Below are 25,955 nucleotides of genomic sequence, written 5' to 3'. Positions count from 1 at the left end.
ATTCCTGCGTGGAATTTGGAGAGGAACAGTTTATATTTGGTTTCAGTGTATCACTTTATTAAATGAAACATATTAATTAAATTCTTATAAACTGTAATTTTTTATCCCTAATGAGTGACAGGCATAAGAGCCTTCAAAGAGACTTCAAAGACTTCCTTGAGCATAAATCCAAACTTAACTACTGTCAAGTCAATTACAAACTCTGGAATACAAACCTGTAAATTCTAGGTTGTAGGTTTCATTCTACATAATGCTAGAATAAAATAATTATCATCAGTTCACACAGTGTTTAACAGTATTTTTAACAGTAGATTGTAATTTAAAAAGGTGCTTACTTACTACTAAATACGTTAACAATACTGTATTCCTGAAAAGGCAGACCTTTCCTACTTCTTTAAAAGCCATGATGATACTGTTTTTTCCAGGAACCAAGACAAGAGGCAGTACTTACAACTCGGTTTGTAAAATAGAAGCATTGCTTTTGCAAAAAAGATATGAGAGTCTTATAAAGAACCTCCTTTCTCCTGCCTTCCTACTTCCTCCTCTTCACAGAAAAAATAACTTCTAATGTTAACATCATAAGAACTGTTGGAATTGTAAGAACACCCTAAATTCTTTATGCAAATTTAACATAGCTAAGAGGGAAGTCATTCTCCTCCACTTGTTTCTTGAATATTTAGACTACACACACAATTATTATATGCAAATATTTTGTATTTAGAAATAAGTTCATTTAAAGAGTATGCTATTTTATGCATAAATGTAGCAAAGATCTTTTATATTATAAATTCTGGACAGTGAAATAAGAATTCAATGTAACACTTTCATTCCCAATAAAAGTTTAGGAATTCATTAGTTATTTGACAATGCTTAAGTACTCACCATCAGACTCAGCAACTCTCAAACACTACACAAGAAACAGGACAAACACTCTTTTGAGGAAACCTGAATTATGGCTTAGAAGAGTCCTGTAACTCGAAAAAGTGTAAATTTACACTGTAACAAAACTGTTCGAAGTGGAGCAGTTTGCAATGGCATGGATATTTCATTGTTTTTTGTTTTTAATTTGGAACGATGCTGTGCATCACCTTAAAGAAACGATTATCTGAATACAGCAGGGGCACCCTCCCCTCCCCCCGCCCAGTGTCCCTACTGTCTCAACTTTTTGTCTCCTCTGTTTCAGCCATAGAAAAAGAGATGCCGTCAAATAGTATCAAGAAACAGCTTTTCTCCATTAACACTACTAATGCAGTAAGACTGGTAACATTTTGACATTGTGGATAAGAGGAAATTTCAAAACAAATCCAAGCTTACATTTTTTTTCCTTGCAGTGATTTAGTAGGACACTGAAAGGTTATTCTTATTTAACAGACAGTAACAACTTATGCCAAACTCCAGTAAGACTTTGAAGATGTAATTTCTGAAAACAAGACACAACTGAACTATGGCAAACTCACTGATTCTTAAACAGTCATGAACCTCTTCATCTTAAGACATATTTCAATGGCTTATTTTGTATAATTGAATTTAAATATTTTATATGGTTTTACATTAACTTAACATTACTCATAATTGTCTTTTAGTAACCTTTAGTCTAGTGGACAGCAGAAATCAGAGATGTTTGGTTCTGACAGTCACATTCTGAGCAACCTTTTTGTGGTTGTTTATGACATTAAACAACTGCCAGAAATTCTCACCACCTGTACAAAAGGGAAAAGCATGTGCCTGCACTTCATCCATTCCTGTTCCCAGTTCTATGTTAGTATAAGCACACTTTCACTGGCAGGAGGGGCTAGGAATGGGAGCATGAACTTCCAGCACAGCTGTGGGCAGAAAACTGCAACAAGGGAATAGTTGTCAGTGTCCTAGAAGTCTGCTGGTATGTAGGTGGCCATCTTTCATCTGCCTAGGGCAGCAAAAAAATTTTGCCAGGGCTCTCGTAGCACAGCACCTTCTCAAACAAGTTCACCGATTTTAATGTGATCGTGAAATATGAATATGAAATAAGGGAGGAGCAAGGGAAACAGCACCCTTGCATGGATATGTAATCACCTGAGGCTTTCAGCGTTGCTTAGAGGAATTACATGCGGTATTTGAACACAGGGTCTCCAAAACCTTGTTCACTCTGCAGATGTTAAATGTTCAGTGCTTCTTGAATTTTACTTCTAAACTGTTTTATCATCAAAAACTGGTACACGGAGCATTTGTTTGTGCCTTAAAATCAGCCACAAACAAGTAGCCTCAGAGAAACTGGGGAAAAGAAAGGAGGAAGCACTTCCCTGCCCACCCTAACTCCGCCGCCCCCCTTCAGGTCATCTTCCTGAATGGTTTTCAATAGGTATATAGAAATGAAAGAGAAGAAATGATACGACTAAGGCTAGTTTGGGTGTAGTATTTCAGACACAGGGGTGGGGAGGACATTATTAACCAAAAAAACCAAAGCAAAACCCCAAACCTAGATACTTAAAATATATTTGTCCACTCACCTGATTAACATGTGGAGTAATCACACAGTCTTCCTTTAGTTGCTCAAGATGACTGCTAAGAAAGTTACTGACACCAATTGATCTACACAAACCTAATGAGAAACAGAACAAGAAAAAGTTTTGGGACAATCCTAACTATTTGGGAGGATGATTTGAAAAATACCACTTTCAAGAGATAAAATTATTGTACCCATCATTTCTGTACAGCAAAATACTGCAAAGAAACACAAAAACCCAGCACCGAAATCTAGTTTGACAGCATTATCTAAAAACATGGTTCCGTCCCAGTCACACTAGGAAATCATTTTATAATCTAAACACACTGGAAACTCCCCAGTGTATAAAAACTCCAGGCTAAATTCTGGGAAAGGCTAACGTAGTATAAGCAAAGAACAATTGGACTCCACCAGCATGAAAAGAAGGAAATGGTGTTCTGAGCAGCTTGCCAAAACTAAAGTGGAACATTTGCTGAAGACTAATAAGGTGCAAGCAACGCGACACAAGGACGTGCAGCCCAAATGAACTATGTAGCACTGCTTATATTTCTATTAGATCATTATGTTACGTAAAACTCAGTATAAAAACTTCAAATAAGTGAGCAGCATCTAACAAGAAACAAGAAACTTAAAAATGTAGCTAGATTTCTCAGCTCCTCTTGACATGCAAGTAAAGTTAAATGGCATATAGCTGATATGAAGGGTATTTTTTTAAATAAGCCTTAAGTGTGCATGCATGTGTATAAAGTGCTAACAGCCCTGAAATCAGATGTCTTCCTTCAAACCTCAGATATGATAAAGCACAACTCCCAATATCGGCCTGCCACCACACCTCAACCCTGACTCATCTTTGGTAGTTTGGTCCTTATTCTGTGCTAAACACAGCTAATAGGGAAACCAACTGTGGTCAGGCTAGTAGGGGTCTCCTTCAGCTGTGGAATCTGTGGACTATGAATCAGACTTTTTTCTTCATTATGTGAATTTTGTCTTGATTGACTTGATCTGCATTTCAATTGGTAACTGCAGACAGAAAGTCTGTCTCAAGGTGCGCGAACACAGGAGTCTAATCACTGTTGTTAAACCAGTATTTATACTGACCAATTCTACACAATGTATATGCATGTGCTCGTCTATGTACATGCATACAAATATTTACAGCAAAAAAGAAAGGAAGTAAGCCAAAAGTTATATTGTTAGAGTAGTCGTTGGGCAATTTTAGCCGGTTGATGTCAAAGAAATGATTTCTGGACTGAAATTGCCCTCATTCCACAGTTAGAATTGCCACTTTCTTGAGGTCAGTAGGGAACTATGTGGAGCTGCCTTGATTTGAAGCTGGAATACAGACACATAAAAAGCACTTATTAATGCAGCTGAGAGACATGAATACATTAAAACGAAGAATTTCACTCAAAGCGAGAGCTAACAAAAACATTGGAGAAAAATGTACTAACCAAGTGCTTATTCTTAACATGTATATGTTTTATGGATAAAAAAAATAACTCACAACTAGACTATAAATTGGCATATAAAAATATGAGCTATAAGATGACAAAGTATCTTGAATTTGCAGGTTAGATTTACCTGGACAAAACAAAGAAGTTAAATTTTTATAGTCTTCTATGAAATCCTGTAAGTGAAGTTAGAGTTTATTGCTAATTATTATAAACAGATTGTTAAAGCCCTGGGGAAAAAAAAATAATCAGTTTTGCATTAGAAATGTCACTAACCATATAAACATAGGTAATTTGACTGCTATGTTGCTTTCACATATTTTAGCAGCACAAGCAGATAAGCTGCACAGCAGCAAAACCTGCACACATACTATCACTTTTTAACGTGGTTTCTTTTGTAGAATACAAAAGAGAGAAAAACATACATCAGCAAGTAAAATGCTAGATAGCTTTCGCTTACAGAAATTATCATTGTTCAAGATTTATAACGTAATTAGGTTATAATCTGCACTACAGCAATTTGCATAATTTGTATGTAATCTGCCAGAAGGAGCAAAATCTGAGCTTTTGACTTCTACTGACAAACAACCCTGGAGTGTCAACACTAATAAATCATTATGCCAAAGAAGTCAGAAAAACACTTGCAGTTTTAACACAATGGTGAACCAAAATATTATACTCTATTGTTGAAAGCTAAGGAGTTACAAAAAACATGCTGTTATTGCCCTCAAAGAATAAAGCTTTTATTTCAGCCTGAAATAAAACCAAACTCAATCACAGACATGAAATATGAAAGGGCTTATTAAACTTGTCCATTTCCACAGAAAGCTTCCTTTTTTTCCGCAAACAGTATACTCTAAGATGTTTTGCTTCTAGCATATTCCTCATATGAGACTTTGAAGTCTGTTCCATAGTCTCATTGCATTCACTGATAAGAAGTTTTTTGTTAGATTTCCTATCAAGAAATTTCAAGTCAGTTATGTTTTCTCTAAAGTCATCTGAGTCGCTCCTACTAAAATCAGTATTATGGCACTCCTGTGTTTAGAGTGATGTCACACAGAGAAAGCTCAATTCAAAATTCAACATTTTCCCAGACAACAGAGGAACAATAATTAAATTTCAGTATTTTTAGGGAACTAGTATTTTCTTAAAACTTTTTTTTTAAGGGAGTACAATTAAAACATTTCTTTTTCATTAATCCACATATTTAGTTTTGGTAAAGTTAGAACCCTTTGTTTCAACTCCATTGCTTTGTTTCTAGTTACACTCTAATATATGAAAGTTGAAGTGTTTTGACATTTGTATTAAATTACAATATAAAACACAATAAATACGAAAACAATTGCACAGCCCGACTGTATTAAAAAAAATAATCTTATTTCAATGCATAGTGGAAACATGAATTCAAAACACTGGAATTTCCTGAAAAACAGTGTTTAAATTTCAACGAACAATCAATAGATTCTACTCTAGAGAACTGCTTGATGGAAGATTAACACAGTGGCTCTGCATTGTCCAAATTTGGAAAAGACTGCCTTAAAGCAGGAGATCATACAGAATTATTTCCACATTTACATCTGCTGGAGTAAATCCTAAAAATGAAGAACTAGAAAGTGATGGACAAGAAAATGAAGGTCTGGTTAGCTCCTGGGCCTTATCCAATAGGCCCACATTTGTGACTACGTATATCAAACAAGATCCATGAAGCATCAGCAGTAGAAATAAAAAAAATTACATATGGAGAAACTTGCGTAAAAGGCTCCTGACTCATTGCCCTGAAATAACTGGGGCGAGGGGCAGGCACATTTCCTCATATTTCCTCTCTCACAGAGCTCCAACAGAGGTAGGTTCCCCAGAATTTGTGCCATGGGTCTCAAAACCACCAGAATGCTCTTGAAAAGGTGAGGGAGGGGAGGAGTGCATTTATTTTCATTTTAATACTTGTTTAGTGTGCTTACAAATCCCATTTCAGACAATTCAGGCACAATTCATGTCTTAGCTGTTGTGACAGCAGGTGGTTTTAAAGTCTATGCTTCTTTTTAACTTAACCAGTTTAATTAGTCCTGAAGTTCAGGTCTTCTGAGATAAAAGTTTGCAATGTGCTAGCTGCAATGCCTCTAGAAAGTACACTTAAAATACACATTTATATCGCCTTATTTACAAAGTCACAGAGCTTTGATTCAGAGAGAGAAAGCATCCTCCTTATCTGCTTGGGGAAATGAGTGGTTTGGCCCCTATGAAGCAGATTTTGAGAAAGTGCCAGGTGCAACAAACAGAGTCTGCAATTCCCCATTAGCTCCCAAAGCTTACTGAGGCTTTACCCTACTCCTTGCAACTCTGACTTCACAGGCTTGAAGGAAAACTTGGCAATGATGCTTCTTTTGTGCATGCTAAAAATTGACTGACCACAATGGTGGAACAGAAATTTTCATCCAGCTTTGAAAAACTATCATGAAACTCTGCAAGACATATTAGAAAACATATTGGCAAAATAATGGTTGATTATAATGGGAAAAAAAATTAGTCTCTTCTCTATTCTACACAAAAAAAATATCTTGGCCTCCATCACGTCGGCAGTTTCACCACACTGTATTACTCCCAGCTGCTGTAAAGCAATACATCATGCTAATAGACTGGTTTGCAATGTAGTTGTGTATTGAGCTCAAAGCATTTTTTTATGGCAACCTAAAGAATGATTCAGTATTTTTTCCTTTACTTAGTATAATACCAAATTATACAAAGTTTGATGGGCACTATTAATCTTGCAACAAAAAAAGCATAAATATACTATCTTGGCACTGTAACATTGTTTTAGTACAATAGCAAGCCTTATCTTTCTCTAGCACTACTATGGACTTTTATCAAACTTCTAAATATCCTTTGGAATATTAAATGTACAAAGTTCAGATCAAAAAGGTTTTTTAAATGACAAAACTGGATACTGCGTTTGTGGAGCCCATTTTCCTCCCCCTCCCTGCTGCTCTACATGAGTCAGAGCAAGGGAGAATTCCCACGTCCAGTGAACAGTGCCCATTCTGTTATATCTTCTATTCAGGCCACAGAATAAAAACACAAATGGATCCACTTTTCACAAGAGGTCAACTGCAGTAACTGTAACTTTATTAAAGGAGGTTACACAGGTTGGAAAGGTCCACATTCTCTCTGATACGCACGCTAAGAACTTCTCTGTGGGTAAATGGTTTTACTCACAGAAACCATACAAGATTTGATTTGAGCACAGCTTGCTAAATCAAAGCTGTAGGCTGAGTGTGCCCCACATGCAGATTGCAAGCCAAAGCCTTGATCAATAAAGCAGATGACTCTTGGACAAAATCAATATGGAATTAAGTTCTAAATCTGTGAAATAACACTTGTTCCCATTTCACAGACTAAAAACCATAGACACCAAAAGGCTAATCATCCTAAGACACACAGGAAGAATGTGGCAAAATTGAAAACACAGAAATCATGCTTCCTCCACCAAAGGGCTTCTTTATTATCCTATTCATTACCACATTATAGGTGCTTATCTGCCTTAAAATGACTTTCCTGCTACTACAATTCCATGACTGTTACTCCTGCTACAGATCACCTCTGAACTATGATAAACTGTGAGGACAACAGGAGAGGAGGCATGAGTAGAAGTCAAATTGTCAAGTTCTGTGACTGAAAACTCATTATAAACATTCAGTTTACACAACTGTTAAATGGCTAACTAAATAGCATAATGCAGCAATACTAGCTTAATGTATTCTGTATCTTTGACCCTGGCTGCTCATGCTCACTACTTCAATGCAACACTATCTTAGTTATGTCGACATATTTTTTTCCTTGAGTTGGCATTACAAACCAGATCAGATAAAAAAAAAATCAGCAAAAAAGATTCAATTTTGAAAACAATTCCCTTGTACTCTTACAGATTTGCCCTTCTCTTACGCCAGTTTTAAGCATGTGGAATCATACTGTGAACTGAACACAGGTTTAAAAAAAGGCTGAAAATACATTTTTCTATCTAGAACATTCTGCAGCTGCTTACAAACAGGTGGGCAATCAAAACTACAAAAGCAACATGGTACAGAATCAATCCCACTATACCTTAAGTCAATATTGCCACCGCACACATGGTTCTGAAAATATGATCAAAATTATCAGCAACTCAGCTAAGCGCTTAAAGGCTATTAGAATATGTACCCTTAAAACTAGCACTTTGAAAGTAGTATGGAGAGCACACAGTTAGATTCTAAATAGTTTGTCCCTCTTGTAACTATGACAGCACAGTTTCCTGAACTGGGATACTTTTTGGACTTGTGTATCAGAGGGGATAATGCTTCCCAACTGCTATGAATAATAGCAACCTGACTGATGTCAATAAAGCAATACTGATTTACAATAGCTAAGAATCTAGGGCTTGAATTCAACATATGCAAAACAGATAAATGATGCCTTTTCCCCAAACCATGTACATTATTTATTGAGACAAAAAGTTATTTCAGAGCAGGACTTTCCTTTGAAATGTATTTCAGCATTGCCTTATTCCCAAGAGTTCTCGTGTTCAAAACTGGGACCACTAGGCACTTTTGTGTGGGTACACAAATGTGTACATTTGCTTTAAGTAAGCTAAGCAAAAAGATTTATCTAAATTTTTGACAAAAAGGATTCACTTGCTAGTAGAAAAAGCACAAACCATACACTGCAATAAATCATGAAAGAAAGTAGTCTGAGGGCTTATTTTTACACTTAGAATTACCCAAGAAGCCCTTAAAATTGAGGAAAAAAAGAGCAAAACATAACAAATGAGAATAGACATTCATGCAAGATTAGATTTGTTCCCACTTTTACATCTGCACCAAAATGACTTATTCTATGGCAGGTTCTTAAATAAGATACTGCATATTATGAAGACTCTTTTATGATCTTTAACATAAATAGGTGCAGTATTTTTTTTTTTTTTGCATGCGTCTAATTGCTGTCTTATCTGATCAACAGGGTGTGGTGCAACCAACATCCTCACCAACTGACACCACCTTCAACCCATGAAAACATATAAAAACAAACCCATGAGACATCTTCATCTGTACAGACAATACTACAGACAAGGTGAAAAAGATGTGTTAGTAGAAAAATTAGCCACTTGTTTTTACCGATTAAAACTTTAGTGCAACTTACAAACACACATTCACATATGACTTCTACCAACATAAATGCTCAAGACAAACATTTTGTGGAGCTGTAACACAAATGTTTGTGAATTGTCAGCTCATCATTTGACAATATGAGCATAAATTTAAACTAATTTTTCAGTAGAATAAAAGCAGAATATGTCATCTAGAAAAGGATGTATTAGAAATTTGTGCCACCTACACAAAAACTGTATTTGGTTTACTGAACCCTCACTCATACTTCTAAGACCTGATAGAAAATGGAAGAAGAAAAGATGATGATTGAACTGGTCTATGACCAAAGATGAAAAGGACAAGAATACTGTTAAGGTTGATTAGATTTCTCCTCTCACTTAGAATTAGGCAAAACATAATTTTTTCCAAGAACATAGCATCATGGCTTCAAGTACTGGGCTAAACAATTTCTGTTACTTTATGGGACCTTTCAAATTGTACACAAAGACTATTAAACTAACATATTAATGAAATAATGGATTGATGGAATGGAAAATTTTTTATTTTGAAGAGCATTTCTACATTTAAAAAAAAAATGTTAATACATTAAGAAATTTCTGATGCAAGCATGAATATTTCATGTAAGTATAAGCTGCACTGCTTACACTAAAAAGATAAGCCCAAAATTTTACTCTTAGTAAAATGGCACCGAGTCCCAGCAGGATCTGAACCCAGAACAACCACCACGTTACTACTCTGGCCAACTTCAGGCAAAAGCTGGCTGGAGGCCCTCATTCTTCCCAGCATTTTTAGATAGAGGGAGAAGTAATCATGTGCATGTGTGTACCAAAAGCTTGCCAAGATGATGGGCTAGCCACAATGCCAAAATCAAGGTCATTAAAGACACTACATATGGAAAGGGTCATTTTGCTAGGAACAGACCAATTACCAGTGAGCATATATAATGACTATTCATGATGTCAAAGCAGCTTGCCACACTGCTTTCATCTGCCAGCAGACAAATGCCTATACAAGAATGTTGCAGCTGTCAAGGGAATATTTGACTCAGTGTTATGTATCTTGGAATGGGTTCTGTAGGCAGCCTAGCCTCTGTCCTGAGGTATTGGAGAGGATAATTCCACAAAATGACAATGTATGAGACCACAAAAATTCAAACCATAGCCTTCATATTACAAGAATCCTAGTTGATTTCAGCTGTTACAACAGAAAGAACCAGTTATTATACACAAATATCTCACTGACCAACATCATGAATTTTCTTCTCCCTTTTCCCTCAGCACTGTTTATCCCATAACTCTTTGAAGGAAAACATGTATGCGGGCTGTTGAACACAGATACCCATCTAGCATTCTCTGCCTCTCACCACCACAGTACAGATAAGAGATTTCTTTACTCTGACTGCAACCTTAAGACAAACGCACATACAGCAATCGAGTCATCTGGCTCCTGTGAAACACCTCCAATCAAACTGGAGCAGATTAACAAGTCACAGAAGATAACAAAAACAAAAAAAGAAATGCTACATTCTCAGGCATAAGAGCATTCAAAGAAACTAATTCTTGGAACTGTAAGGTTGTCCTCAGCTAGTAGAAATCAGTTTAACAATAAGATCTTTCCTGCTATGACTAGAGAGCTATCAGCTTGGTCTATCAGAAGTCACCCGGCATTTTTTAATGGGATTTTTTAGTGCAGCTAGTGCCTTTATCCTATGCTATCATGTACACACTACCATTCTAAAAACAGTAAAGAAAATAATAATTATCCTCTCCCATTCACTTCTTCTTAATTCTCAACATAAAGAAGCTGCAATGACTGATCAGTGGAAATTGTTGCAGTTCCTCAGGAGCTTTTCTATTAGAAAATCTTTTGATCACTTGTGCCGACTACCAAGACCAGGTGCACAATTCTGACCCCCTGAGCTACCGTAAGAGATGGCACAACTCCTCTGGAAGCCAGGCTGGGCCTAAATGCATGCAAATCCCAGGGTCTGAAGACTTACAGAAGACAACAGACTGCAAGACAAAACAGAAGTCTCTGCACTGAAACCTTTCTTAACCAGCATGTAAATGTCTCATGAATCAAGCAGTGTTATAATTCATTAATATTTCTAATTAAACTTTCTAATATACTTTCTGTTTGATCTAGGGAAATGTACATACAGTTTCCAAGTTTTGGTTCATGTTATGGAATGATAAAATTGCTATAGGTTTGTATACCACTGTAAATATGTAACTACCTTTGTTGACCATTACTGTAGGACATTTTTCCCTGGAAAGGTATTAAGAGAAACCGGCAAATTTAATGACTGGGCTCTGGCTATACTACAGGAATACTAAAAGAGCAAACGAAAAGTATAACCTTGCCTTGTTTGTAGGGAAGGGAGGATAGAGGGTAAAAGTATACAAATTTCAGGTTAAAGAGGGAAAGATGCACTGAAGGATTTAGCCAGGAGCAAATAAAAGATGAGCATGTTTGGTCAAAGACTGTAGCTCAAGGGCAAACCAGAAAGACACAGGACCATGTTCCACACAGAACCCAGAGGGATTAAAACACTCGAAGTGGGTAAAACTTCTGGGGTTTGTTATTTTAATATAGATAATAAATGTGTTATGTCATACTGTTGCAGTGAAGGACAACAATGGCTTCACAATCCCTACAAGCATTTTTAGGCATGCTCTCATATCTGTCATGGTCTCCCTCAAAAAAAAAATCTCAAGAAAAACACCCAGAATTCTGGGAAATTGTTTTTAACCTGTAGTGAGATCTTGAGATAGCTGCTCAGTTGCACAGTTGAACAGTGGATTCAAGCACAAGCGTGAGAGTGCTAAAATATGAAACCTTCTTTCAGGTGTGTTCTTGAGACTGCAGCTCTGGGGCAGTAAGCAGATTCTGTTTAGTTTCCAAAGATATAAAGCACACTGGATCCACGGAGTGCAGCCCAAAACTTCAGTATGGTAAGTAATCAACTGAAGAGGGTAACCAGATCTCTAACAAATACTATTCAGATTCTCATTTTAAATTGTTCATGTTTCCAGTTCAAACTGTATCAGGACAAAAGATTCTTTTGAAAAAATCTTAACCTCAAATTCCTTTTGATGAAATACAAAACCAGTATAGTGGTAAGCCACAGTGGGGATTTTTCAGTGATAGCAAAGGATCCTTCTTGTCACCTGAATCTATTATTTTCTATTTATGAGAATATTCTGATGTTACAGCTCAATTCCAAGCCTTCATTGACAGTATATATAGGAAGCACTACTAAGCAGTCAAGGATTAAGAAACAGTAAACTTAAGGATGCCCATACATCTCAATGAATGCCTTTCTACCAGTTTACACACCAATTTCATCGGCACATGCTGCATTCAAATAACAATAAACCTGCTATTTCTTCTACAGCCAGAGGTACTTAGGAGTTACTAAAATTGGACTCATTATAATCCGAGGAGTTTTGTTTAATTTTTTATGCAAGTTTTCTGCTCCCTAAAATATTTATTTTAATTTTGACAAATAATTCAGATTTTTTTTTTAACCTGTCACATAGTTTTTATTTTCTGGGGGCAGAGTCTTACAAATTAGTGCATGCTGACCTGGACAGGGGCACAGACCCAGAACCCCTCGTCTCTCCTCAGTTAGCTGGGTGAGAAGATACTTCAGGCCAGAAGCCCCGCAAATTGTGCTGCTGCAGCCCTGTGTCTCAGCTGCTATGTGCTGGCTCTCACATGAACCTGGTTGAATCTATATTTGTGTACGTAATAAAAAAAAATTCTCTCAAAGCTATGAATGTAGATGCTGTGTCAACTTCTGACTGTTGTGACCAATTGAAAACCTAACACAATCTTAAAAAAATCTGCATTAAAGACTTTTACAGTCTTGGGTACTAACATTTTATTTACCCTCCTCCTACAGCAATTGATAATAACAGTAAAAAAGACTATTAATAATTTACATTATTTTAAAATGTTGCTTGCCCCAGGTAAGTGGAATTTCGCAGAATAAATATTAACCTGGATTTAAATTGAAGTTGAAAGAATGAGATTTTCAAATATCTGCACTCAAATGATCTGTGAATACAGAGAAGTGGTTAAAGAAAATCTTGTTAACTTCAGCCAGACCAAAGACTTAGGTCAATATTGACATCTTTTAAGCATCTCGTAAGTCTCTTGCAGATAGATATGCATTATCAGTCCCATAACACAAACCAATTTTTTGCTACAGAGAACAGTGTTTATTGTCACTGCTCTTTCAGACACACTTCAGTGTGGACACAGCTAGTTGCTAAACCCACTAGCAAGTTGAATCATTTAAATATTTCCTTTGTGAATTGACTACAGAAGCATACTATTTGTTTAAATGGTCAATCCTTAAATGTGAAGCTTTTCGTTTCTACTAATCTTTTTCTCCAGAATCAACATTTCCTAAAAAAAACCCAAAAATGTAACAGGATTGCAAACATGAACCAATGACTACCTGAACCAATGTCAAGTTCAGAGAAGACAAAGAACTCACCTATTTAGTATAGAACTTACAATTTCTCCCCCAATAACTGAAGATCATTTTTTTCCTCAGAAAGGATTTTGACCAAATCGTATATTCAGTTCATACTAAGGCTAACACGTTGCTCACATAACACATAGCAAGTCACATAAAGATACAGCAAGTGTTTAATCTTCAGTGGAAAGTCTAGTGGTTAACCATACAAACAAATTATTTAACATTTTCCTCAGTAAATCATTGCATTTACATCTCCAGAGTGGTTAACATCTGCATGTCATTTCAGTAACACATAGTTATGGTCAAGACATCCAGAGTCTGTATCCCCTAAAGCAAAAATGGAGGTTAATGTTCTAAGGCACTTGATTCAACCAGACTAATAAATTTTCCTTCCCCTGTAGATGATCTAACTGAGGTAATTTAGACAACCAGAGCTGGAAAATTTACGCTCAGCTAAATGAATCATGAGTCCATGGAACGTTTAAATTCTAAAAAAGACTAAGGGTAGCAACATGCAAATTGACAAAACTGTTGAAGAAATGCAATTGCAGGAAAAATAAATATAACTTGGGATGTCTGTAAAGAGGTATCGAGCATAGGAACAAGAAATAAAAGTAATTTTTCCTCTGCCTATGAGGCTAGTGATAGTATTTCCAGTGTTTTACTGGAAGACCACTGAATAGCTCACAGTCTTTCCCATTAGGAACATACAGAGAGAAAGAAAGAGTTGTGTAAGAGAGGAAAGATCACAAACACATATGCAAAAGAAGAATAAAGTCAATAAGACAGGAATAATAATAGAAAGTGAAAATACAACATGTTTGCAGCAAATTAGAATGGCATATCTAGGCACAAATGACATGCACTAACTTAAATACTCATCAGAAATAAACTTCTCAATGGAAAGATGAAGTATCTTGTTGAATAATCCATCTTTGGACTTAAAAGTCATTGATGCTTTGACATATTAGGTTGGTGTAGTGTTTCTTTAAAAACTGAATGTTGTAATCCCTTACATGGCAGAAAGCACTTTTTGCAATTTCCCTTATGCTTAATATATTTGTATCAAAGATAATTTACTTCTGTGTTTCCAGAGGCAGACCAAAAGTAACTGAAGGGTTGAAGGGTAAGAGAACAGGTTTATTTATTGCTCTGATAAAACTGGTAGTAGCACACTGGCTGTAATTGCCTCTGTACAACTCTCCTGCTACAATCACTATTTCAGTAACTCTGGGTTAGCGGATAGACTACTTAATCCAAGAAGTCTTCTCCCTGTCTGTTGAACTTCTCTGAAACTGTAAACAGGGTGGTCCACATTGCCCAAGAACTGCATGACAGGACCTTCTCTACAACAATATTTCTTATAATACTGCATACTTCAGGAGCAAAATCCTCCTCTTAAATCTACATGATAAATTTTGATTGGGGCAGTCCACTCTTCCTATTGCTGTGAACATAAACTGAAGTTTGCAGTGCACGAAAAATCAAATTGACAGTTATCAGAACTTGATAGAATAGCTCCCTCCTTTGATTTTTTTTTTTCCCCTAAAGTTAATACCAAAGAATCTGCAGTTGACTATTTGTTCCTCATCTAGCCATTTTGCTTTGTTGACTTTTTCTAAAAGATAAATGTATCTATGAAGTACCACAATCTATGATAATTTGGAAACTGGCATCATATAGTTGAAAAAAAAATCTAAAGGAAGTAAAACTTAGCGTGATTTATACTTAAAACAAGGGAGGCTACTACAAAGATGTTCTATAGTGGCATATAGATTTCAATGTAACCTGTAGATTTCCTCAGGAAAGTATGCACACCGTCAATCTCATGGGCAGAATTTGGCAATGTATTATTTACAAGCAACACAAAGCTCTCTTATTTAACTTACCAAAATGCTAATGCTACAATTTCCAAAGAGATTCACATAACTCACACATCCAAATCCCACTGAAATACGAGCATCCAGTTCAAATTAAGTTTTTGAACACCTCTATGAATTGCCCAAATCCCAAAATGCACTATAATTCCTTTTGCTAAGATAGGTTTTCATTATTGTATCACCTTTCTCATAGAGTTCCTCCATTGCTCTCCAGGTTTCAGCTCGGACCTCTCGACTGCTTTTACCTGGAACACGTGCATCAGGCCAGTGTATTAAATAAAGATCTAAAAAAAGAAACAGAACCAGACTACTCATTAAAGTGTCCAAAAAATACATTATATCAAACCATGTGAAACAGCATTTTCCCTCCATAATGGCCCCTAACATATTATCACCAAAACAGTTACAATTACTACTCCATGATCATTACTGTATACATCTATTTAGTCTTAATAAACAAAGTCTACAACATCTCAGTAGCAACTAAAAATAGCAGAAGTTGCACATGTGCCACAGGTTTAGGTCACTGTAATCAGAATTTCTTGGTCACATATGCACAATCAAAGGGATTTTGGTCACTGGAACTAAGAGTGGACTACTGCTGAAGTGCTACAAGTCTTCAAAGTTATGGAAGATAAATACGTTTGGCAATTCTGTAGATATTTTATACAACCTCAGCAGCGGGTCTGTTTTTTTCCTTTCTAAAGAATACTTCCATTTATGCATTTCTGTTGGAAATTACAGCACATTCTTTCATGCAGGTTTTTTGCTAAAATTTTTTGGCAGCATTTGTGATTTTTTTTTCTATGCACTTTTAAAAATATTATTTTAAGGGAACAAAATTATGCTTCACTACATTTTATGAATTGTTAGCATAATTTCAAACACAATTAAGATTTACTGTTGCTGAAATTATCCAAGCAACTCCTGAAACTGGCTGTCTCAGGAAAGCATTTTTCCTGTGTTGTCTCCATGGAAGAAAGGACTATCCTTCTACTTAAAAAGGAAGCATTTCCAACATAAATTAAAAATGAGAAATTTACATGTATTGGACTCAAAGTTTCAAATCAGATTACCTAAATTTCAAAAATGATAAGATCTAACACACCTTTTGTAGACACTGCTAGACATTCTGAAGGAGAAACTCAGGAGATACTTTGAAAACAAGTTCATTTCTATTTAAATTCTAACCACAGATGAAACAGGTAACTGCAGGCATCCCAGTCAAAGAGGTGTTGCTCTTTGCCACATGCATTAGTCTGACACAAAACAGGAAAAGGAAATAAATGCATGGCGGAGATGGGCATCATTGTCTTTGTCCTTTGGTAGATCAAATATAAAGTAAAGAAGTAATAATAAATAAATAAACAAAAGACTCATTTGCAATGAGCAGAGTTTTTTTGTTCTTTGAATGCATCCCACCAATCATTTACAGCACCTCTTTGTGAAAACACAGATCCTCTGCCATAATTTTTTTTTTATTCACCCTTAAGGACTGCACTTTACTATGCCACTGGGCTAGTATACTAGCTTTCAACCTCTATAAATTCAAATTCAACCTCGATGCAAAAGGTAACATGAAATTCACTATAATACATCACTTGCCATTTGGGTACATCATTGCAACACTGTTAAATAGAGTATTTTGTTTAGACTTAGAATCTAATTAGAACACTATAGAATTTTGTACAGTAAGATACATTACAGATGTATCGAGGAAAAACTATTTTGGGTGTATCACAAAAATCATGAGCTAAATTTGCACTTTCTGATAATCAATAGCCCATTAGACTTGTAAACACACTTACTTAGACAAGCAAATATCACTTATATATAATGATTTGCAGCATCTGGATTTATGTCATGTTTAAAGAGAAAGTTGCTCATTCTTTGCTCTTATATACATAAAATCCACTCCCAATTTAGAAAAGAGTTAAAAAAACCCACATGCAATCTTCTTTATCACTGATCTGTGAATAATTACTTCTTCTCTAATTGCTCTGAAAAAGAAGTTGTATTTATTATGAATAAATACCAATACATGGTATTAGAATAAATACAGATTTCTGTGACATTTAAGTGAAAACTAATATTGGGATATTGATGAAAGCATTTGGTAAGGTTATGTTCAAAACTCAGGACTACTCTAATTCTGTTGCCAATAAAGTCTCTTTTAAAATTTCCACTGACTTACATTAGATGCAATCCTATTAGCATTAGGAATGGCTAATATCAGGTGTTCATTTTGATCCAAAATTATATATGCTATCAGCAGTACTTACTGCATAGACGCTGCCATGTTTTAAACTTTTTTCTTGGATAAAGCAAATGTCAGATATAAGTAGGTGTAAGTTACTGGTATCTGATGCCTACCTCACGTGAAAATGCAATAATTACCTATCTAACTGCTGCTTGTTATGTTCTCCAAATCAGACTAAGAACTGCTTAACTATGCAGAAACATGCAGCAACAAAAAATAATCATTACCTTCAGCAGAATTTCACCAAAAGCTACTTTTCCAAAAGCCTGAGTGTTTAGTTAGACATCACAGTTTGCAAATGTTCACAGAAATAGCCACCTCATGGATTTTCACATGCAAAGATGCTTTGTACTCAGCCTAAGAAATTGAAGCAGTCTCAGAAGAATTATTTTTAACAGATTTGATAACTGAAAGATCTCTGGACTTGGATATTTAAAGAAATGCAGTACATCAGCCTTCCCTGTATTAGTGTCTGAGACCTCTTGAATGCAAACCTGATTAGCTGTTGGTCCTTTATTTTAGAAAGGTGATGTTACCAGGTGTGTGACATGCATATCATCTTACTATGTTTATTTTAATTTTGGCTTTTTGTTGAAACAAAAATTACTTCACAGTTAGAAATATACGCAGTTAGGGCTAGAAAGCATCTACTGGATCACAAAGTGCAGTGCTCCTAACTGTAAGAAGTGTTCTGTGAAAGATGTGGGGTAAAGGTACCTTATCTCAAGAGATGGAGTAGAAAGGCCTTTCTGCCAGTCACACACAAACCACCCCAGCATAGCTAGAAGTGGAAGGAATACAACGTAACTTGCAATGAGCAATGGAGCTGCTACTCTAGTTAAATAAATTAAGCATAGTTTATTTTAAATTAGGATCTGCTTACTTCTACTGCATCTGTTAGAAAACTTTACATAATACCCGTAGGCCAATAAAAACAGTAAGCACCTCACAAACCAAGGACTACAATTTCATGCTCATTTGTACGCACATTCACACCTACACCCACACACTTTTTTTTTGCTTAAAATATTTCCCCTCCTGGGGGATTACAAGAACACAAACACTCTTGTTTTAATTTTGCAGGCAAGAAATTAGTTTCAAATTATTTATCAAAATAGCTTAAGGTTCTAGTAATCAAGAAATGTGTAACTTTACCACCGGAGGTTTATCAGAACAGACTACGTTTTTATCTGTTAAGAATGATGGGGTTGTGCCTTATAGCATGGGGTAGATTAATCAATACTTTAAGATGTCTTCCAACCGTATTTTTTTTTAAATACTCTTAACTCAAAACAAAAAAACCCCAATGATTCACAGTACCAGGATGCACTTGAGAAAGAAGGAAAAAAAGCTCCAAACATTCACAAATCAAATTTGGTATTTACCAGCTTCACAGACAATCAAGCTGTAGTGGTGCAGTGGTGAGGGCCTGAAGTTCATTCAAATGTCAAAACACAGTGCTGCAGGAAAACTAAAATTAACACATGAACTGCTTTCACAGAGACATTTAAAATAGAGTGGCTTATTACTTCTTAGTGGTTGCAGCACCTACAATCAACGCAGTTCCTCTTAACTCAAAAGTACAGGGACATTTTACACATTTAAAAGCCAAGAGCCTGTTGTCATGGAAGTAAAAGTTTGCAAGTCTACTCAAACTCCTAATAAAATATTAAAAAAAGTCAAAATTCAATAAACAAACCTAGTTTTGAAGAACAAGCCCTGGCTCATATCAAACCTAAAAGCAAAAGTATATTTTTCAATGTTTTGCACAGTTATCTTAATGCAATGATTGTATTTTCCCTGCTTTTCTCAATCGTCACTGCACTTAGTATATACATGATGTATTTTTCTCTCCCATGCAATTTTTTGTGTTTTCTTATTCTATTGGAACAAGGATCAATGTGACGAAACCTCCAAAGTGTTCTGAATTAATATACAATCTGAACTGGGTGTATTATCATAATTCATGTAATTCACTTATTACACTGAATATACTGATAGAAAGTTTGTCCAGCTCCAGCTGGGGATTTGTGATAGTTTAGATTTGCCTGAATGCGACAGACTCTGAACAGTCAAAAGGAAAATAAAATTGTTTATGAATTTGGTAACCCACAAATCACATTCAAGAAAAAGTTACTTTGGAGGTTTGATCCAAATCCCAAGGAATGTTTTCCGCTACTGCCAAACCTGTACGATTTGCTGCCATTTCATATTGGTTTCCTGTGACTGCTAGTTGAGGACGACATTTAGAAAATGCAAGGCGCAGAATATCTGTTACAACCACTGCCCACAAACAATACAAATTTCCAGCTTCTCATGGATATATAATCTACTGATTCGAATAAAAATCCTGGAATGCTGCTCCCCTAATACCATTTGCCCAAAAAGTATTTATCGAAAAGGTTTTAGAACAGTAGTTTACATGGAACACCTTTTCTCTTAAAAGGCTATGACTGCTGTCAACAGTTCATCCGTTTCAACAGCTGGCATTCTATATACTGCCAATGCACAGATTTATCAACTCCTGTTAGATTATTTCCCAAGTTTCTAATTCAGTCTGCATGGATAGACTGTGTAGCCCATAAGGATCCTCAAGAAAATTAACATGACCTTCTCTGGAACAAAGAGCTTAGCTACACATTTAGCTGCCAGGGATTTTACAGCTTTTTCTTCTTGCATTCTTCTGAATGACTAACTTTCCCTCCAATGTAAAGGTCTAACATCACAGATATACTATTTAGGATCTTTCAAATTTCTCTATGAACCATATATCTTTATGGAGATGCTGCAAACCCCCAAATATTTGGTTAATATCATATAATGAAAGCACAAAATTCTGATTTAGGTACATTTCACATACCTTTATTTCACATTCCTATTTCACAAAATAACCTGCCAGCTTTAACACATGCTTTTAACTAAAGAATTTACTTTCCTAAATATAACAGGGCAAATTGCACCTCAGCTTTCCCAGCTCTTTTCTTGTCCTCTCTATGATATAGACTGGCCAGCAGAAAAGGGACACAAAACACAGGTATGAATGAAAACAGCTAGGATATCTATCTAAGCTTAGTTCTACAAGCTTAGAACCATATTTTCAAAACAACCTTCTGCATTTGTTACTTTTGTTAGACTTGTGATAAGCCTCAAATTCCAACAAAAAGCTCTTACTCTAAGCATTCTTGAAACACTGGAAAAGTTCATGTTTCGAGATATTGCCACTTTTGCTTGATAATCCTTCCAATAGCACCTTCCAGATGAGTGCTCTCAGACAGGAGGTACAGGACTCCCTAAAGCATGATGCTTTCTATGAACCCCATGAAACACACCATGTATTGTACTTCCTCTAAGGGTCTACTTCACCAATATATATAGCACTAACCACAGAACTCAACCTTATCTCTTTCACACGAGTGCAGATCATACTGTGTTTAACAAAACTGGTCTGTAGAGTTGATCCAACAGAGATTAAACTCAAGCAGTCAAAACTGTTTGTCCACTTGCCATCCCATCCTTCTTGTGGAGGTCACCATCCACATTGACAGATCAGTGAACAGCATGTGAAGTATTTCCTAAACTATCACAGTTTACAAATCGTCAAGTTAAAGCAAGCTGAAGCCAGCATTGATTTAGGTCACTATGTCAGACTAACTGGTGGTTCAGGAAGTGCTTTATAAAGTTATCAGACGTCTCCACATCAGTGGAAGAAAGGTGAGGAGGGAAGGAAAATGGGTGAGGGTATTAAAAAAAAAAAAGTAGTATGGAGGCAAATTACACAAGCAGTTGTAATACTCCTTTATTTGTCTTAGTAATATGAGCAAAAGAAGACTCAGAGCTGAACATACCTGACAAAGCTCTGTTTATGCCAAACATTCACTTTGTCCAAAGATTCACTCACGTGGTGACAGTATTTGTGCATTTCTTGCTCTCAGATACCTTTTTTGTTGTTTCATGTATTTCTGCTTAGCAGCAATATGTAAAATGAGTATTTGTGCGAGCACCTACTTTAATCAGTCTACTACCTGAAAAAATAAAAGCATTTTACAGTACTAAAAGGAATAATGGAAAATGATTTCTTGGAAGTGAGCCAAGTTTTCCTCTCATCGATATTCAGCACCAGTGTCATAGCAAGCAGAAGAAAAAAGAAAGCAAACACAAAACATAACAAGCAGAAAGCAGACAGAAGGAAAAATGTTATTTCTTAATTTAGAGGAGAAACTCAGGGCTTGAACCTTTGTTTATGAAATTCTCCTTGCAGTGACCTGTATTTGCAGGGGACAGACAAAAAAAGATTTTATTTCATCTTGCATTATTCGGTACCTATGCAGGAAGTTAAGGGATACATTTCCAGAAATAATGGAGCCAAAAATGTGCATATGTGTATCTCAGTCTTTAACAGATAGTATTTTTTCCCCTTCATCTTGCAATGTACCCAAGCAAAAAAGCCAGCGAATACAGCACACAGCTGCCACTAGTATTATATGCCATAAATTCTGTGAAGTCTGTACTTCACAAAAGCTGTTCACTTCCTCATTATTTACCAGTAAGAGGGAGACTGGGTGAGGAAAGAGAAGCAAAATGAGGGTTTTCAGGACACTGACAGACAATGTCTGATGGTTAGGTCAATTATTCATTGATTATCAGCATAAATACTATCTCCACCAGTGTCATTATTTTAGATTATTACTTTAAATTCATCTTCCTCTACCTCCACTTTCTTTTCATTGCTATAGCTAGGGAAGAAGAAGCAAAAGCATTTAAAAAAATATAATGCTTATTTTTATTAGGTACCTCCTTTCCTATGACCTGTTGCAAAGAATTAATTGGCATCACTGTTGCAGCTCTTTGCCTGTCTAATAAGGGAGTAACAATATCACATCTTTGCTGCAAGATGTATGATCAGGGTAAGTTTAAAAGTGACTAAGTCTAATTAAGTGTTAGTTAGATTTAGTCTTCTAAAGTCTCGTAGATACTTCTAACATTTTCCCCAAAGTATATGGCATCAGACAGACCAAACCAAAGGCAGTTATTCAGAATTTTTAAAAGTTAATAGACCTACAAAATAAGTTTTAGAAAGGACTCCCATCCCTTGAGATCTAATTGACCACAGAAGAAACTAGGCATTTTTGTCATCCTGTTACCAATAAATTATTGTAAAGTTTATGAATCCTTGTTTCATAGCTTTTGGTTAATTTTACCAAAATATATAAAACTCATGTAGTGGTTCCTCAAATTAATTTAACAATGAAATGTACCTTTACAAAACATACCTTGATCTGTTTTAAAATACTTACAACAAGGAAAAATTCTGTGCTCTCAGTTGTGAACTTCCTAGAGAACAAACAGAACAAGAAATCTGCAAAAGTGTAAAGGCAGGCAGAATTTGGTTTCTGTGATCTATCTGTACTACAATGTTTTTTTCAGGAATTCATTCATCTTTGCAAATACTTACATGGAAGGCACAATAAATGAGCTATATGTAAAGATTCATACCAAGATACTCAACACCAAGTCTTTCACATGACTCCAAGCAGGCTTTTTTTGTGTTTTCATAGCCATAATCACTATGCCACAGTTTGGTAGTTATCCAGAGGTCCTCTCGCTTCACATCACTCTCTTTGATGGCCTTCTGGAGGAGAGATTCACAGCCATATCTTTTTGCTGTGTCAATATGACGAATGCCGCATTTTTGTAATGCGTGGACCACAGCATCATGGGAATAGCCACCTTGATGGGAAGTACCTAAACAAACGAAATCAGAAGTGAATTGTCAGCAGTGAATTATGAAGGACATATTTTACAATTCTTTTTGTTTTCCTTTTTTTGTATATTGTCACAGAACCTTCTTGTTCAGTTTTCATTTCCTAATAGTAAAGAAATGGGAACTGACAGATCTCTAGGCTGGGAAAATACCTAAAGTGGTAGAATGTTGATGCTGATCAGAAATAACTCCACCAAAATCAAATACCAACAGCTTTTAACTGTAAAGAAGTGATTTCAGAAGTCAGGCTGAAGACCATCAAAGAGAAAACACACACTTTATGGAAAATTAATATACAGCACTTAATTTTCATATAGAAGCACAACATTTACAGATGAAAATATTAACAATAAGAAATAAAATATAACTTAAAAAAGCAATTTACTATGCAGAAAGCATATCCTGAAACCTTTGCTCTGTTGAACTCCTGGTGGCTTCAAGTTATTATTGCGTTGTACAACACCAGATCGGGCCATACTGCAGGTGCAATTCACAATGTCAAGCTCAGCAGTAACCAAAACAATGGCATCCTAGCAAGAGTTACAGAATGGGCATAGAGGGGGGTTCAGTAACAAAGTACTGTAACTCTCATTGTGTAGGTATTCACTGGATGTGTATTTTGCATGTCAAGAGGACGGAAGGAGGAGGAGACTCAGCAGGCAAAGCAACCAGCAGGAGGATTGTCAGATAAAGAACTGGTTGAGAGCAAGGAGGATGATGTTTCTACTTACCCTTTCCTGCTAGTTGTTTTTCCTGCCATGAGCCCCTCACCCATTCACCCTCACTCACACACTTCCCACAAACAGTATTTTCTACAGTTTGTTGGAGGAAATGCTCAGTCAGTTCCAGTCAGCTACCAAAGCCAGCCTTTAAGATGATGATTAGTACTTAAAGGCCCTAGTGCTATAAACAATAGTCAGCATGCAAATGGCTACGTCACTAAATTCAGAAGGGCCCTGTACAGTTGTGACAGTTGACAGCAATAGGGTCTTCAGCCACTGCTGAATCTAAATAAAGGACTCCAGGTCAAAGAAGAATAATATAAAGCGAAACTTATATCTGCTGTTAACTTTCTCTTTCCTTCCAAACATAATATTTACTTATATAGCAAACACTATCTGCCTGTTATGAAATTAAAAAATGTTTATGGCCACCCAGACTGTCAGAGAAAGGAAACAAATGAAAACATACAGAGTTACCTTAGACTCCTCTTTAGAACCTTCCATACCTGAACCGGAGAGAGAACGTCCACAGGAGTCTGCATGACTTTCTCACACACGCCGTAATAACGCATGCAAGAATCAGGAGAACTTACAAAAGTCCTACTTGCACGTAAGGCAAGCCAGGTTCTCCTAAATGCTTATCATTTTTGTTCATTCCTATCTCAGAAGGAAAGCCAATAACACCACTGTAGTTGTGCTCAACACTCCCAGTCATTTAAAATAAGACATAATATGGTCTGACATCACACACTTATGTATACCTGAGGATCATGACATTCTGCGGATCACTATGGGACAATCCCCACTTTATGTTTATGACCTACAAAATATGGAGTATTGAATTTTGATTTACCTTCACAGATTTTGAAGTGAATAAATTATAATACTATATTCCTACAATTTTGACATGCGTATCAAGTATTTTACCTTCCAAATGTAAAGAAAGTTTTAATGTTTTAAAAGACAAAACTTTAAAACTTTTTTCTCCATAGTCACTAATTATGATGAATAATTGGCTTAATTTCTGAGTCATCTAGAAATAGATGTCCCTATAAGTTGTTTTACATCAAAGTAAGTCAAGCTAGATCAACTTTCATTTTCAAAATAGCTATTTCAAAATCTTCATGAATGTTTAAGAATTTTATATGAATGCAATGCTACTATGTTGCAGCTGTGGGCAAAGAATATATATGCAATCATTGCATTATTCAGATCCTAAAGGAATTTTATTAAAGAATTATATAACCAGCATAGAAAAATTACTATACTTTTTCACAACAATCCCTTCACTTTTCATAAGCTGGTATTGCTGCCAAATAAATGAGGTTGTAACTACTGTGTCTGTTTCTGGCTGAATGGCCATTTCTAAGCACAGAATGAATGGAGTTCATTTAGAGGTCTTGCAAATGGACTCAGACTCTTTTCATGCATAATGGATTTCAGTAAGAACATTTAGGACAAACAACTTTTTTTTTTTTTAAATTTAACCCTTTTAAGTTAAAAGGAGACAGTGGGAAAGAAGGAGAATTCAGAATAATTTTGTTATTGTTCCCCATTCAGTGATGGCATGCACACTTGTTTCATAGGCAATAGACCAAGATCAGTCTGGAGGGAATTATCTCAATTTCTGTGCCTAAAAATGAACTACAACAGTCCTGATGCACTAAATAGTAATGAAAAAGAATGCTTAAAAATTATTTAATATTACCACTTTGCAAGCCAACTTAATCATGAACAACAGGTTTCTAAGTTAATTATGCTACTAACATAAC

General features: G+C 35.9%; 1 protein-coding gene across 1 annotated transcript in view; it reads right to left on the bottom strand.

The window, feature by feature from the left end:
* The window catches only part of LOC104161951 (uncharacterized oxidoreductase ZK1290.5-like), a gene marked incomplete at its 5' end in the record, with an annotated part of 30,589 nt that extends 6,225 nt beyond the window's left edge, over positions 1 to 24,364 (bottom strand). Inside the window, 4 exons of the mRNA XM_009700549.1 lie at positions 2,487 to 2,578; positions 15,623 to 15,724; positions 23,194 to 23,454; positions 24,329 to 24,364. Of these exons, the coding sequence (XP_009698851.1) occupies positions 2,487 to 2,578; positions 15,623 to 15,724; positions 23,194 to 23,454; positions 24,329 to 24,364 (491 nt within the window). The remainder of the gene's footprint in view (positions 1 to 2,486; positions 2,579 to 15,622; positions 15,725 to 23,193; positions 23,455 to 24,328) is intronic.
* Positions 24,365 to 25,955: the final 1,591 nt, after the last annotated feature.

The sequence above is a fragment of the Cariama cristata genome, unplaced genomic scaffold, assembly GCF_000690535.1.
Source record: "Cariama cristata isolate BGI_N322 unplaced genomic scaffold, ASM69053v1 scaffold31715, whole genome shotgun sequence".
NCBI lineage: Eukaryota > Metazoa > Chordata > Aves > Cariamiformes > Cariamidae > Cariama > Cariama cristata.
Note: the sequence above shows the minus strand (reverse complement) of the source record. Positions and strands in the feature narration are given on the sequence as shown.